Here is a 13,727-nt window from a genome sequence, read left to right as displayed (position 1 = left end):
AGGTCCCTCACGGCTCCTCCCGGTCCCTCACGGCTCCCCCCGCTCCCTCACGGCTCCCCCCGGTCCCTCACGCCTCCCCCGGTCCCTCACGCCTCCCCCAGTCCCTCACGGCTCCTCCCGGTCCCTCACGCCTCCCCCAGTCCCTCACGGCTCCCTGTTCCCTCACACCGCCCCCCTCACGGCGCGCTCTGCGGCGGGAAGGGGCGGGAAGGTGACCGGCCCCGTCGCGCATGCGCAATGACGCGGGCGTAGCTGGGCGGGCCGGGGCGACGCCGCTTCCGCCCGGCGCTAAAATGGCGGCGCCCTTTGTCTGGTCGGTGTCACGGTGAGGGCCGCGGGCTGTGGGTGAGGCTCCGCCGGGCCCGGCATGGCAGGTGCGACATGGGGGCCCCAGGAGAGCGCTGGAGGGGCTGGGGGGAGGGCTGAGCAGGATACGGGCGCTGGTAGAGGAAGGGGCAGCTGCCTGGCTCGCTGGCTGTGGGGTGACGGAGCCGGTTTGGGGGTCACCCCGGTGCGCGGCCCCGGTTCTTTGAGGGCAGGCTGCGAGAGGGGCGGTCCTGCTGGCGGGCCCGGGGAAACGGGGGGCTGCCGGCTGTCGTGGGGGGCAGAGGAGTTTGTCGCGGTAGGAACGAGGGGCTGCCGGATATCGTCGGGGTTTGTTGGCTGCTGTGAGGGGAGCCGGGGGCTCCTCAGGAGGGGAATGGGGGCTTGGTGGTGTCGCAGGGGGAGTGGGGGCTCTAGTGAGGGGCAGTGGGAGTTCTGGATGTCGTGAGGGGAGCAGGGAGCTCCTGGCCGCACCCCAGGCTGTCCCTGTCCGCCGTGTCACCCCAGCCGGACAGGACTCGTGGCCTCTGTCCCCCGGGCTTGGGGCATCACCGTCCCCTCGGGCCACCGAAAAACCCTCCCGGTGGTGGGGAGTGGGGTCACAGCCCCGAGCCAGCGCCAGACACATCCCCGCCCCGCTCAGGGACCGGGAGAGCCGCAAGGAGAGCGGGATTTTCCCTGGTTCTAGCGAGGTGTCTAGCGAGCCCCTCCTGGCCTTCCGTGCCCTCTGCGGGTGGCCATGGGTGACACGTTTCCAGGACCAGCCCCGTTTCCTTAGTTTCATATCTGCATCAGGGGCTTCTCCCGAGATTCCAGCCCTCAGCCAGCTTTCCAAAGGGTGTTTTTCCCCGATGAGAAAAGGGCTTGTCATCCCTGGGTGCTGCATTAACAGGAGGGGTTTCAGGGCAGACCTCAGGCTCTTGGTGTCCAGAGCAGCACCAGCGCATCCATAAGCCTGAAATCCAAATAACCAAGGCATCTTCAGGATGTCTGTTCCCAGTGGGACATCCAGGATGTTCCTCTCCTCATGTCTTTCTCCTTTTATTTCCTTTTCACCACGTTTTTTTCCACTTTGTGATCATTTCCCCTCTCACAGCTCGCCTTCCGCTTCCGACCACAAGCTCTGCAGCCCCTCCCTATTTCATGGTCCTTACTATTATTATATGGATCTGCTCCGTTCAGATCAGCTCTAAACCTTATTTTTCCTAATGGCAAACATTGCAGGATCCATTGGTGGGAATGAGGACAGACCCCTGTGGGCAGAGGCAGTGAGGGTTGGGGCCGCCTTGTTCCCTGAGCTGACGCACGAGGCAAGAGATGACGGTGGGTAGGAAACAAACCCCCTCTTCCCTTTCATCTCTCCAGGATGGATGGCTGGGTGGTGACAGCTGTGAAAGGCAGTGTTTAAATCACTGTTTTTTCCAGTTTAGGGAGGTTTGGGGGTTTTTGATAGGTAGATATTCATGTGGAAGGGAAGGGGAGAGGTAATGTCGCTCATTAGTAGGAGCGCTTAGCAGAGCTCACGTGGGAAGCTCCCTGGGACTGCAGCTGCTGTATTTATCTGTGTGGTGGGTGTGGGTGGGCTCATAATGAACTTTTCCATGATTAATTGGATAACAAGAGACTCAACAACCTTGTCAGGTAGAGGTCAGGAGGGGAATTACCTCCCCTGAGGGGAAATCAGAGGGTGCACAGTGATTTTGCACCTTCAGCACCCCAGACTGGAGGTTTAAAATTGATTTTTTCGTCCCATTTTTCCCAGGATGGCTGTGTAGAGACTGACCTGAACCACCACTTTCCACCTGGAAAGTGGAAATCTCTGAAGGAGAGACACAGCCCTCTGACCCTCGACCCTCTGGATATCTCCACTCCTCACAGCACAGGGGTGAGCTTGGGCACCAGTCCTGGTGGTTGGGTCCAGGTGTTTGGGATTGTCAAACCTCAGAGTCAGGGATTTTAGTGGATAAAGATGATATTGACTGCTGGGTGTGGGTGTAGAGAGCTCATCCAAGCCTCTCCCTGCTGTGCTTCCAAGGGAGCTGGAACCTAACATTATGGGGGAGACTACAGAAAATAGGAAGGTTTTCTGGGGAAGACTTGAATTTCCTGGATTTTTGCTTCCTTCTCAAAGCTGGGGAGCAAAGCTGAGACAAATCCAATCTTGGAATGTTAAAAATCATCATTCAGATGCAAAGTGCCTCCCACAAATCCTCCAAAATACCCTTTTAGTGCATCAAACTGTCAAGATTCCTCAGGTCCTGCTGCACAGAGCTCTCTGAGCACGGAACACAGCCTTGTTTACCCTGCAGGGAAAATGCTCCCCCTTATTTTCCAAGCTTTGCAAACGACACTGGGCCATGCTGTGCAGTATTTTGACCCAAGTACTTTTTTTCCTGGCTGTCAGGTATGTATTTTGGGACAGGCTGGGGGAGTTTGGAGAATTGGGAGAAAGCCAGGGCAGGGAAGCTCCTTGCAACAACAAAATGGAGTGGAACTTCCTATCTCTGTGCATGATCTGATGCAGTCAGAGAGCTCCTGGCTTCTCATCCACACTGGGAGTGCCTCTGGAAGCTGAATGAATCCCTGGGAAGAAGATCTTCCTCCGAGTGTTGCTGGCACTCACAGCTGACAGGAGGAGGCTCCCTCTGACCACTGATCACTGGAAGGAACAGGAGCTGGAGGTGCCTGGTGTTGTGAATCCAAACCTCTTGCTTTTTCCTGACTGGAAACTCCTGATTTAAGAGGTGGTGAAGTGGAAAAACATCTTCCATGGGCTGGTAACTTTCAGATACAATGAGCATGGAAGACTGCAGTGCTTCCCGAGCCATAACCTTCCTACTCCAGCATCCAGAGCTTTGGAGAATTCCTGCATGAACAATAACTGGATAATCCCCGTGTCCTTTCTCCTCCCTCTTTGCCAATCCCTTGAAGCAATCCCTTCAGCACCAGAATCATTGTTGGAAGACAAAGCCAGGTGAAAACCTTCATTCATCCTACCAATGCAGCTCAGGAGAAAATGCACAGTGTGGCACTTTACTGTCAAGGATCTGCTGGAAAATTGGAGCTTTGCCATGTTTCCCACAATTTGCAGCATTCTTTAGGCACAGCTGTGCTCCAAGCATGGGAAACTCCCTCCAAACACATAATAAAACTTCCTCGGTATTGTGGCATGAACAGCTGGAAAGAGCAGGAGCTGGAAGGTTTGGATGAACACTTCCATGCTGTGGCCTTGGCAGGAGCCATGACACAGAGGAGGATGATGGCACTTGTGTCTGCAGAGGTGACAAGGCTCACTGCTTGGACCAGCTGAGGAGCAATAGCTGTCAGGGTGGCTAAAAATCATTGTGGCTGTTCCATCAACTCCTTCTAGCCCTGTGCTGGAGTCGTGGCTGTTTGAGGAGAGGGTTTGGGGTTGGGTGTAGCCAGGAGAAGAGCTGAAATTCACCTTTTTGGGCTGTTTTTTTAACCACCAGGGCAGTCAGGTTGTACTTTGTGATCTCTCTTCCTCCACGACCCCTTCACCACCCACCTCACCCCTCACCCTGGGGATTTTTCCCTCCCCACAGCCATGGATTTCCCACAGCACAGCCAGCAGGTGCTGGAGCAGCTGAACCAGCAGCGGCAGCTGGGGCTGCTCTGCGACTGCACCTTCGTGGTGGATGGCATCGACTTCAAGGCCCACAAGGCCGTGCTGGCCGCCTGCAGCGATTACTTCCGCATGCTCTTCGTGGACCAGAAGGACGTGGTGCACCTGGACATCAGCAATGCTGCAGGTAGGCCTGGAATTTTTATCCAGGATCCCTCCCTGCTCCTTAAACAATGCAATTCCCTAGCCAGGCTTCAAGGGAGGCTGTTCAGCTTGTTATTTTGAGTGTTTCAAAAAGCAAGAGTGAGGGGTGAGGGCTCATTTGTGGTTGTGTCACCTCCCCTGCAGGCCTGGGCCAGGTTCTGGAGTTCATGTACACAGCTAAGCTGAGCCTGAGCCCTGACAACGTGGAGGATGTGCTGGCTGTGGCAGGTTTCCTGCAGATGCAGGAGATCGTCAGCGCTTGCAACGCGCTCAAATCTCTCTCTGTGCCCCCTGAAAATCCCTCTGGGATGAACCAGCAGCCCCCCGAGATGGGTATGTACCCTCCTGGCTTCCTGTCACCCAGGCAAAGTGAGGTTGACTTACCCGCTTAGGCTTCATGCAGTCCAAAATTCATCCACTTATGTTCCTTGGCCACTTTGCAAACCCAGTTCCCGGGTGCACCTGGTGTACCAGGATGGAGTTTGACCCTCTTGGGCAGCACCAGCAGTTGAAAAATCGCTGCTTCTGTGAATTTTGTGGGATTTGGAAATCCTGGCAGCAGCAGCTGGACAGCTTTGCCTGTTCCCTCACAGGAGCTGACAAGGTGGCGGCTGATGACAAGACACTGGTGTTGGCAGAAGCTCTGGGGGAGCCTGACAAAGCCAGTTCAGCTGGTCCTGACACTGAGGAGAAGGAGGAGAAGGAGGAGAAGCCAGAGGTCGCGGCACAGCCCGAGGCACCTGCGGGGCAGCCAGTTTGCCAGGAAGGTGAGCCACCAAGGGGTGACTGGGTCCTGCTGTCACCCCCAGCACACCCTGTCCTGACACTCCGGTGCTCACAGGGACAGGTGCTGCCATCCAGGAGGATCTCAAGGTCGACGTTGCCGGGCTCCCGCAGCCGTCGGAGAGCGCGGTGGGCAGCGGCAGCCCCACAGCCATGGACGGCACCGGGACAGGAGGTGTGTTGGTGAGCAGGGCTGGGGCAAAGCTGGCCAGAGCTCGAGCCCTTGTTTTCTGTGGAATTAATTGTGTGTGTGAGTTTTGTGAGGCACGGATCCTCTGGGAGCTGTTTTCATGGAGCATAGCGAGGAGAGTTGGGAAATTCTCCTCTGCCTGCACAGGCTTTGGGAATTTAGGGCTAATTACCTGCAAATTCCAAGCAAAAGTGATGATGGATGGGTTTTCACTTCCATCTCAGATGTGGGATAGGGAACACCTAGTCCCAGTCTCTTTAGGCTAGGAAGTACAGGTGGATTTTGTGCCTCTGCTGCTGCTCCCAAACTTGAGCATCTCCCATTTTCTACCTGCAGAGATGAAGCCAGAAAGGAAGGAGGAAGAGGGGGAGATGATAGTGGAGAAGGAAGATGAGGGTAAAATCCCTGAGGAAGAGCAAGCCCAGTTGGAGAATGGGGAGAACACTGAGGATAACGAGTTGGGAAGCACAGATTCGGGGCAGGAGAACGCGGGGGAGCTGCGCCTGCTGCGCTCTGGCACCTTCAGCGACCGCACCGAGTCCAAGGCCTACGGCTCCGTCACGCACAAGTGCGAGGTGAGGCCGGCCGGCTCCTGGCTGCAGCTCCGGGTGCCACGGGCGCCTCAGGGACAGCGGGGAGACACCACCTGTCCCTCTGTCCCTAGGACTGCGGGAAGGAGTTCACCCACACTGGCAACTTCAAGCGGCACATCCGTATCCACACTGGAGAGAAGCCCTTCTCGTGCAGGGAGTGCAACAAGGCCTTCTCTGACCCAGCTGCCTGCAAGGCCCACGAGAAGACGCACAGGTACGGCTGGAGCCAGGGACAGGCACCTGAAAAGTGAGAGGTTTGCTAGGAATGGTTGAATCCTTTGGAAATCCACTGTGGGATTTCACTGTTGGGGTATCTGGGAGATTTGTCTTTCTGCCTCTGTCATAGTCACAGAATAGTCCTGAGTTGGAAGGGATCCACAGGATCCACAAGGATCAAGTCCCAATTCCTTGCCCTGCAAAGACACCATCAGAATCCTACCCTGTGTCCGAGACCATCATCCAAATAGTTCTTCCCTTTTGTGTTGTTTCACGGAGTCCCCATTCCTGGAAGTGTTCAGGGCTGAATGGGGCCTGGACCAGTCTGGTCTAGTGACAGGTGGGGTCTGGTGGAACACAATGAGCTCAGAGGTCCCTCCCAAGGCAGGCTGTGGTTCTGGCTGGGGGTGGCGCTCAGGCTGGGGCAGCGGGTGCTGGGTGTGACATTGCCACCTCGTCCCAGCCCGCTGAAGCCGTACGGCTGCGAGGAGTGTGGCAAGAGCTACCGGCTCATCAGCCTCCTGAACCTGCACAAGAAGCGGCACACGGGCGAGGCCCGCTACCGCTGCGAGGACTGCGGCAAGCTCTTCACCACCTCGGGCAACCTGAAGCGGCACCAGCTGGTGCACAGCGGGGAGAAGCCCTACCAGTGCGAGTACTGCGGGCGCTCCTTCTCCGACCCCACCTCCAAGATGCGCCACCTGGAGACGCACGACACCGACAAGGAGCACAAGTGTCCCCACTGCGACAAGAAGTTCAACCAGGTGTGCTGGGGAGTGGCAAAGCTGAGCCACTGTGGTCCTGGGAGGGAGATTTGTCCGAGGGATGCAGTTTGAGGCTCCCAGAGCTGTCCTGGGATGGTGGTTGTATTAATGAGGTGTAGCTGGGGATTCCAGAACAGTCCTGAAAGAGTGGATTATCCATGGGATGCAGTTCAGGGGTGTTGGAGCTTGGAAAGGGTGGTTTAGCCATGGGGTGAAGCTTGGAGGTCCCAGAGGCCACTCCAGAAGGTATCCACGGGAACTTGGGTTGCTCTGAAGGGGGACAAAGGGGTTTGGGGCTCTCTCCATCCCGTTCTCCATCCCTAGGTGGGGAATTTGAAGGCTCACCTGAAGATCCACATTGCAGATGGGCCCCTGAAGTGCCGGGAATGTGGGAAGCAGTTCACCACATCAGGTAACACAGGGGCTGAGGGGCTGAGTGACAGGACTTAGATGGTCTGGGGGGAGCAGGGAGTATTCTGTGGCCGGATCAGAGCCAGAGGAAGGATTTCATCCCAGCTTTACAGTGCCATGGTTGTATTGTATGAATTCCTGGTTTTCCCCATTGAGCTCCTTTCCCTGGAAATGAGCTCCTCATCCAAATGTTGGAGATGGGATTGTCTCCTCCCATCTTCTCCCAACGTGCTGCAGAGCCAGAGGATTGGAATGATCCCAGTGGAGTCTTTTGATCCTCTCCAACACTGGGTACTTGTCCTGGCTATCTTCACTTCCACATTGTTGCCTGATCCCAGGCAGAGTGCAGCCGAATTCCCTTGATCCCTGTGCAGTCCCTGCTCCCCAAATAGCACCAGCCTTTCCCGGGGGAGCTTCTGGGGCTCTGGGAGGAAGGAAAAGAGGGAGAAGGATCCAGTGTCCCTCAGCCTGCCCTGTTCCCAGGTAACCTGAAGCGGCACCTGCGGATCCACAGCGGGGAGAAGCCGTACGTGTGCGTGCACTGCCAGCGCCAGTTCGCCGACCCCGGCGCGCTGCAGCGCCACGTCCGCATCCACACCGGTACAGATGGCTCCTGCCTCCCCGAGGGCTCCTCCTGCCCCCCTGCTCCCCACCCACCTTCTCCTGTGTTTCCCCAGGAGAGAAGCCGTGCCAGTGCTTGATCTGCGGGAAAGCCTTCACCCAGGCCAGCTCCCTCATCGCCCACGTGCGCCAGCACACCGGGGAGAAGCCCTACGTGTGCGAGCGGTGTGGGAAGAGGTGAGGATTCCCCTTTGCATACCGGGAGGGGCACTTGGGTGGTGGTGGAATATTGTGGGCACCTCCACTCACCCACTGCCGGGTGCAGTCCTCTGGAGGGAGGGTGGAGGTACCAGGGTGATACCGGTGACTGTGGTGTCGATCCCAAAGGTTTGTCCAGTCGAGCCAGCTGGCCAACCACATCCGTCACCACGACAACATCCGGCCCCACAAATGCACCGTCTGCAACAAAGCTTTCGTCAACGTGGGTGACCTGTCCAAGCACATCATCATCCACACAGGTGGGTATCTCCAAAACCCTGCACTGACCCTGGGCATCAACCCCTCACCCACCCCCCCATTCCATGTCCTCTTCCCAGGGGAGAAGCCCTTCCTGTGTGACAAGTGCGGGCGTGGCTTCAACCGCGTGGACAACCTGCGCTCCCACGTGAAGACCGTGCACCAGGGCAAGGCTGGCATCAAAATCCTGGAGCCTGAGGAAGGTGACGAGGTCAACATCGTCACGGTGGCATCCGATGACATGGTGACATTGGCCACCGAGGCTCTGGCTGCCACTGCTGTCACACAGCTCACGGGTGAGCTGGGGGGCCCACAGGGTTCCCAAAGGGATTCATCCATGGGGTGCAGCTTGGGAGCCATCCAGAAGGGAAAGTTAGCCATGGGATGCAGCTGGGTGGTCCTGGAGTTGTCCTGAAATGGAGACTTATCCATAGGGAGCAGCTGACTGGTCCCAGAGTTGTCCCCACAGTGAGATTACTGAGTCCCCTAAGCTGAATCCCCATAAATGAGTCATCCCAAAAGGGAAATTTATCCATGGGAAGGCAGCTTGGGGTGTCTCATGGTTTGTCTATGGAGTGCAGTTTGGAGGTCCCAGCTGCTTTCTCAAAAGGGAGATTTTATCCCTGGAGAGGAGCTTGGTTGTTCCATGAGCCACCCCAAAACGAACACTAATCTGTGGGGAGCAGCTGGACCTGGAACGATCCCAAAAGTGAGGTTAATTTATGGGGGTGCACCTTGGAAGTCCTAGGAGCCACCCTAAAAGGGAAACTTATCCATGGGATGCAGCTTGGGGATCCAGGACTGTCCTAAAAGGGGGATGGATCTCCATGGAGCAGCTTGGGGTTCCAAGAGACCTCCCAAAAAGGAGATTTTTCTATTGGGGGCAGGACCCTGCCTTAGAATGGTCCTGAAAGGGAGGTTTATCCATGAGGTGCAGTTCGAGGGGCCCAAGAGTCATCCCAAAAGGGAGATTCATTTGTGGGGGGCAGTTTGGGGCTTTTCCATGGGGTACAGCTTGGGGGTCCTGGAGCCCCCAGAGGCGCTAGAGATTTATCCGAGAGCACAGCACCCGAGTCTGGGCAGCCCAACATCCCACTGGAGCTGCTCCCACCCTCGGCAGTGGGCAGGATCCAGGGCTGGGGGGAGAATTCCTGCCCTCATGTCCCTGTGCCCCCCATGTCCCTCTCCCCTCTGTCCCCGCAGTGGTGCCCGTGGCGGCCGCGGTGACAGCAGATGAGACCGAAGCACTCAAAGCTGAGATCACCAAAGCCGTGAAGCAAGTGCAGGAGGCAGGTGAGACCGGGAATACCGGGCCGGCTTCTCCCATCCCACCGGCCCAGCGCCTGCCCCATTGTGTGCGTTTCTCTGTCCCCCGGCAGACCCCAACACGCAGATCCTTTACGCCTGCGATTCCTGCGGGGAGAAGTTCCTGGACGCCAGCAGCCTGGCGCAGCACGTGCGCATCCACACGGCCCAGGCGCTCGTCATGTTCCAGGCGGAGCCGGACTTCTACCAGCCCTACGGCTCCTCGGGCTGGCCGGCAGAGCAGGTCATCCCCGCCGCCGAGCTCCTCTTCCGCCCCCGCGACGGCCCCGAGCTGCCCCCGCCCGCTGCCCCGGCGCCCCCGGCCGAGGGGCCACCCCCGCCCCCCGAGTGACCCCGCCCCCGCCCAGCCTTTATTTAAAGGGCAGCTCGGAAACGGTGTAAAAAGTGTATTTCTGCAAGGAAAGAGATGGAATAAAATGCAATATTTTATAAGGGTTGGTGCTCCGGGAGGGGGGACGCTGCGGTTTCCCCTCCAGGGCATCTTTTGGGTGGGGACTGAAATACTCCAATCAGTGCTGAGAGTGTGATGTGTTCAAAGGGAGGATAAATGGGATGATTAAGGGTAAAAACGGTGGTGTAAGGTTTTTAGCCCCACCCAGGACAGCAGATGGGGATTTCTGTGGTAAAGCCCAAGAAGACCCTCACCTGCTGACCCCCACCGAGGCAAGGGAGCTGCCCTTGTTTGGAGGTAAAAACAGGAGAAAAGGTGCTGCTGGATGGAGGTGGGGGATGGGAGCCTGTCCTCCCCCACCCGGGGTCTGGGGGCTCAGCTGGGCACACCCACAGGGGCTCCCCCGGGCCCTGCAGCTGGGAAGGGGGCTGGGGGGTCTCAGGAATTGTGTGTCCACCTCTGTCTGTCCCTGGCCCAGGGGCTCCAGCAGGATAATGCTGGTTCCAGCCTTGGCCCCTCCCCTGCTGGGGCTGGGGGGCTGCAGAACCCCCCACACTGGCAGGAACTGCCCCGGTCCCTGGGTCCAGCTGGACTCTCACCCCCTGCTCTGTCCCCTCAGCGCCCCCCCAGGGGGGCAGGGAATGGACACATGCACGGACACAGCTAGGACAGATGGACACAGAGATGGCTGCAGGTCCAGCTGGACACATGGAAAGTTTTGTGGATTGCTGGACAGTGGTAGAGACACATGGACCTTTGGGCTGGACAGAGTTTCACGTCCAGCTGGACACCTGGACATGTGTCTGCCCATCCATGTGCCCACCTGTGCCACCATGCATGTGTCCATTTGTCCTCATCCCTGCTCCCCAGCCTGGGGAGTTGGAGAATTCAGGACAGGCTGCGCTGTCCAGCTGGACACATGGACAGGGCTGTGGATGGTTGGACAGTCAGCTGAACAGGTGTAGGTGGAAATGGCTGAACAGGTGTAGGGATGGATGGACAAATGGACACAGGGATGGTTGGACAGGCAGACACAGATAGGGACATGTCCAGCTGGACACACAGACTGTTCTCTGGTTACACTCACAGCCAGACAGAGGGACCATTGCACATCCAGCCGGACACACGGACATTGTACAAGCGGATGAACAGACACCTGCCCAGCCAGACCCTTTTTTCTCCACCCATGGCCATAAATGCCCCAAAAATGCACTTTTTGCCTCCGAGGCCCCTCTCCAAAACCCCTGCCCTGCCCCCAACCTATTCCCCACTGTCCATGGATTTGGAGTCAGGATCGGGCCGGACCCTTCCCCATCTCCCAGAGCCTGGGCTGGAGGATGGACACAGGGATGGGCCCAGACAGACTGATGTGAGCTGTGGGGGCAGGGCAGGGGCTTGAAATCACTGGTTTTGGAGAGACCTTTGGGGTGGAAAGTACATTTTGGGGCATTTTATTCACATGGGTGGAGGAGGACAGTGTGTGGCTGGGCAGGTGTCTGTCCAGCTGGAAATACATGTGTCCAGTTGGATGTTTATCCGTCCATCTGTCTGTGTGTCCAGCTGGACCCTCTCCCATTCTGTCCAACAGATCAATAAATGGAATGGGTGAAGGGGATGGGCCTGGATGGACAGACAGGTCCAGCTGGGTGCACGGACATTGCACAACACCTGGACACACAGAGAGTGCCCTCCAGCCCCCCCTAGCCCTTGCACAACACCCCAAAAACGCCCTTTTTTTATCCCAAAGGCCCCACTCAGAAAGCAGCAGGGCCAGACCCTTTCCCTCTGCCCCAGTAATCCACGTGTCCGTTTGTCCCAGTCCCTTCCATGTCCCGGTTCTGTCCATCAGTCCTGTCTCAGTCCCGTCTCCCTGGGGGAAGGGGAGGAAGTCCAAGGTTCCACCCAAATCCCCCAGTGGGATTGGGGGTCACAGTGGGGTGCCCTGGCCAGGCTCCCAACACCCACCTCCATCCTGGGCATCAGCAGCACCTTCTTGTCCTGGTTTTACCCCAAAACAGGCTCTGTTCTGCCCTCCAACCTCAGCCTGGGGGTGCAGGGTGAGAGTCTCCTCTGGTTTTGGAGGCCAGCTCCCAAATTCTGTCCTAAACCTCCTTTTTCACTACATCTGCTTAATTTTACACCAGCCTTGATTAGGTTTCCCACTTGCACCTGGTAGGGATTTGGGTGGAAAAGCAGCAAAGAACATCAAGTCTAGCTCTTGTATTTCAAAGGATGATGAGTATCAGTAATCCAGGGATTTTTTGGTGAGGAGCTGGTACGTGGTGAGATTAAAAGTGGGGGCAAATCCTGCAATTTCAGTTTTCACAAATATTTACAACTCATGAGAGGAAATCAAGACAAATTTGGTTTAGTATGATGAAAGGACCTTTTTCCTGGTGGTTTTTAAAGGAGAGGCAGGTGACCCTTCCCTGGCAGCCCCCACACCTCCCCTTCCCTGCTCCCCCTCCCCACGCCGAGGGACGAGGTCGGGGCGCCGACGTGTTTTGTATTTTTTAATAAAGTTCGTAATCCAATGGACACACAAAACAAAACTGCGCTGAGAAAAAAAATAAACCAAAAATAAACAAAACAAAACAAAAAAAAAAAACCAAGTTCCATAAATTAATTAAGTGTTAGGGGAGGCGAGGGGGGCCGGGGCAGAGTCTTTGTACAAGTGTATAACACTTCCACAGCTGATGAGACAAGGGGATGTTTAAATGAAGCGCACTTACAAATGAGTGACAATACAAAGTCTGAGTATGAAAATAAGATTTTTTTTCTCTGAAAACACATTTTTGGCACAGATTAAAAAAAAATGTATGTTGTGGGGATTTGATTTTTTTTAAAGTCAGTATTATATATATTTATATATATATTATATATATTTATATATACACACACCCACTGAGTTCTGCATATCCCACCAGGAAGGAAAAAAGCTCTCCCTTTTGTTTTGTTGTTTGTTTTGTATTCTCTTGTTTTTCAGTGTAAACTGTACATCCCAGATGAAGAGAAGACGGCTGCAGCAGGGGCAGGTGGAGGAAGAGGAAGGTTCACATCCAGAAAAAATAACCCCCCCGAAAAAATAAACAACCCCAAAAGGAAAAAAAACAACAAAAAAGCCAACAAAACAACCAATAAAATAAAAAATGACTGTGAAATGCTCCTTGACCCACAAATCTCAGCAGAGTCCCTGCAGAACGTCCACGGCGCGGTCAATGTGTGTCAAGACATCCAGAACGTCACAGCGTCTCCAACTGTGCAAAGTCCGAGTCACTAATTTAGTGCAAAGGCAGTTCAGGTTCTTTTTTATTTTTTTCCTTTTTTTTTTGTTAAAAAAAATAAGCCATCCTTTTATCTTTTTTCTTTTTTTTTTTTTTTTTTCTTTTTTGTATGTTTTTTTCCCCAAAAAAGGAGGCACGGGAACCCAAGCCCAGTCCACCTGCTGAGTGCATCAGTTGTCCATAAGCTAAAGCAACATGTAAACATCCAAGGTTTGATCGAGGCCGGTCGGGCAGGAGGCTGGTTTCTGGCAGCATTTTTCTTGTTTCACGACCTTCTCTCCTTCTTTTGAATTAAGTTTTATTTTAAAATTAATTTTTCATGTGGTTTTTTTGTGGGCTTTTTTTTTTTGTTGTTGTTGTTGTTTGTTTTTTGCTGCAGGGCCTTGGAAAAATTAAAAAAAAAATTAAAATGAAAATAATAAAAAGTCAGTAACTGGTAAACAGCTCATACCGACGCGATGACAATCATCAGGTGAGGAGAGATGTTGGAGATGCTGGCGAGGAGGTCTGGGGCCAGGCGGGACAGGTGGCTTTCCGAGAACTCGCAGGGTGGGAAGATCTGCAGAACGTAGGCAGGC

At 55.3% G+C, this 13,727-nt stretch overlaps 2 protein-coding genes and 1 long non-coding RNA gene across 8 annotated transcripts in view; 2 read left to right on the top strand and 1 right to left on the bottom strand.

The window, feature by feature from the left end:
• Positions 1 to 260: 260 nt before the first annotated feature.
• LOC306812028 lies at positions 261 to 2,209 on the top strand. The gene is made up of 3 exons (XR_013776781.1): positions 261 to 374; positions 1,549 to 1,647; positions 2,087 to 2,209. It is a non-coding gene; the product is annotated as an uncharacterized lncRNA (long non-coding RNA).
• Positions 2,210 to 3,892: 1,683 nt separating this feature from the next.
• On the top strand, positions 3,893 to 9,906 carry ZBTB17 (zinc finger and BTB domain containing 17; the record flags this gene model as incomplete). The annotated part of the gene is made up of 14 exons (XM_079326166.1): positions 3,893 to 4,097; positions 4,259 to 4,447; positions 4,708 to 4,881; positions 4,956 to 5,072; positions 5,424 to 5,662; positions 5,752 to 5,894; positions 6,360 to 6,660; positions 6,985 to 7,072; positions 7,555 to 7,671; positions 7,749 to 7,869; positions 8,020 to 8,150; positions 8,229 to 8,444; positions 9,352 to 9,441; positions 9,528 to 9,906. The coding sequence occupies 14 exons, from the start codon at positions 3,893 to 3,895 to the stop codon at positions 9,803 to 9,805; spliced, it is 2,409 nt and encodes an 802-aa protein (XP_079182292.1). The 3' UTR covers positions 9,806 to 9,906.
• Positions 9,907 to 12,362: 2,456 nt separating this feature from the next.
• SPEN (spen family transcriptional repressor) overlaps positions 12,363 to 13,727 on the bottom strand; it is a 66,411-nt gene continuing 65,046 nt past the window's right edge. For all 6 annotated transcript variants that reach the window (XM_079326029.1, XM_079326028.1, XM_079326030.1 and 3 more), the window contains one exon: positions 12,363 to 13,726. In XM_079326029.1, coding sequence (XP_079182155.1) covers positions 13,595 to 13,726 — 132 coding nt within the window. In that variant the 3' untranslated portion in view covers positions 12,363 to 13,594. The remainder of the gene's footprint in view (position 13,727) is intronic.

This window comes from Erithacus rubecula (assembly GCF_903797595.1).
Source record: "Erithacus rubecula genome assembly, chromosome: 24".
NCBI lineage: Eukaryota > Metazoa > Chordata > Aves > Passeriformes > Muscicapidae > Erithacus > Erithacus rubecula.
The sequence above is the reverse complement of the archived record's forward strand: the minus strand, read 5'-3'. Positions and strand labels throughout refer to the sequence as shown.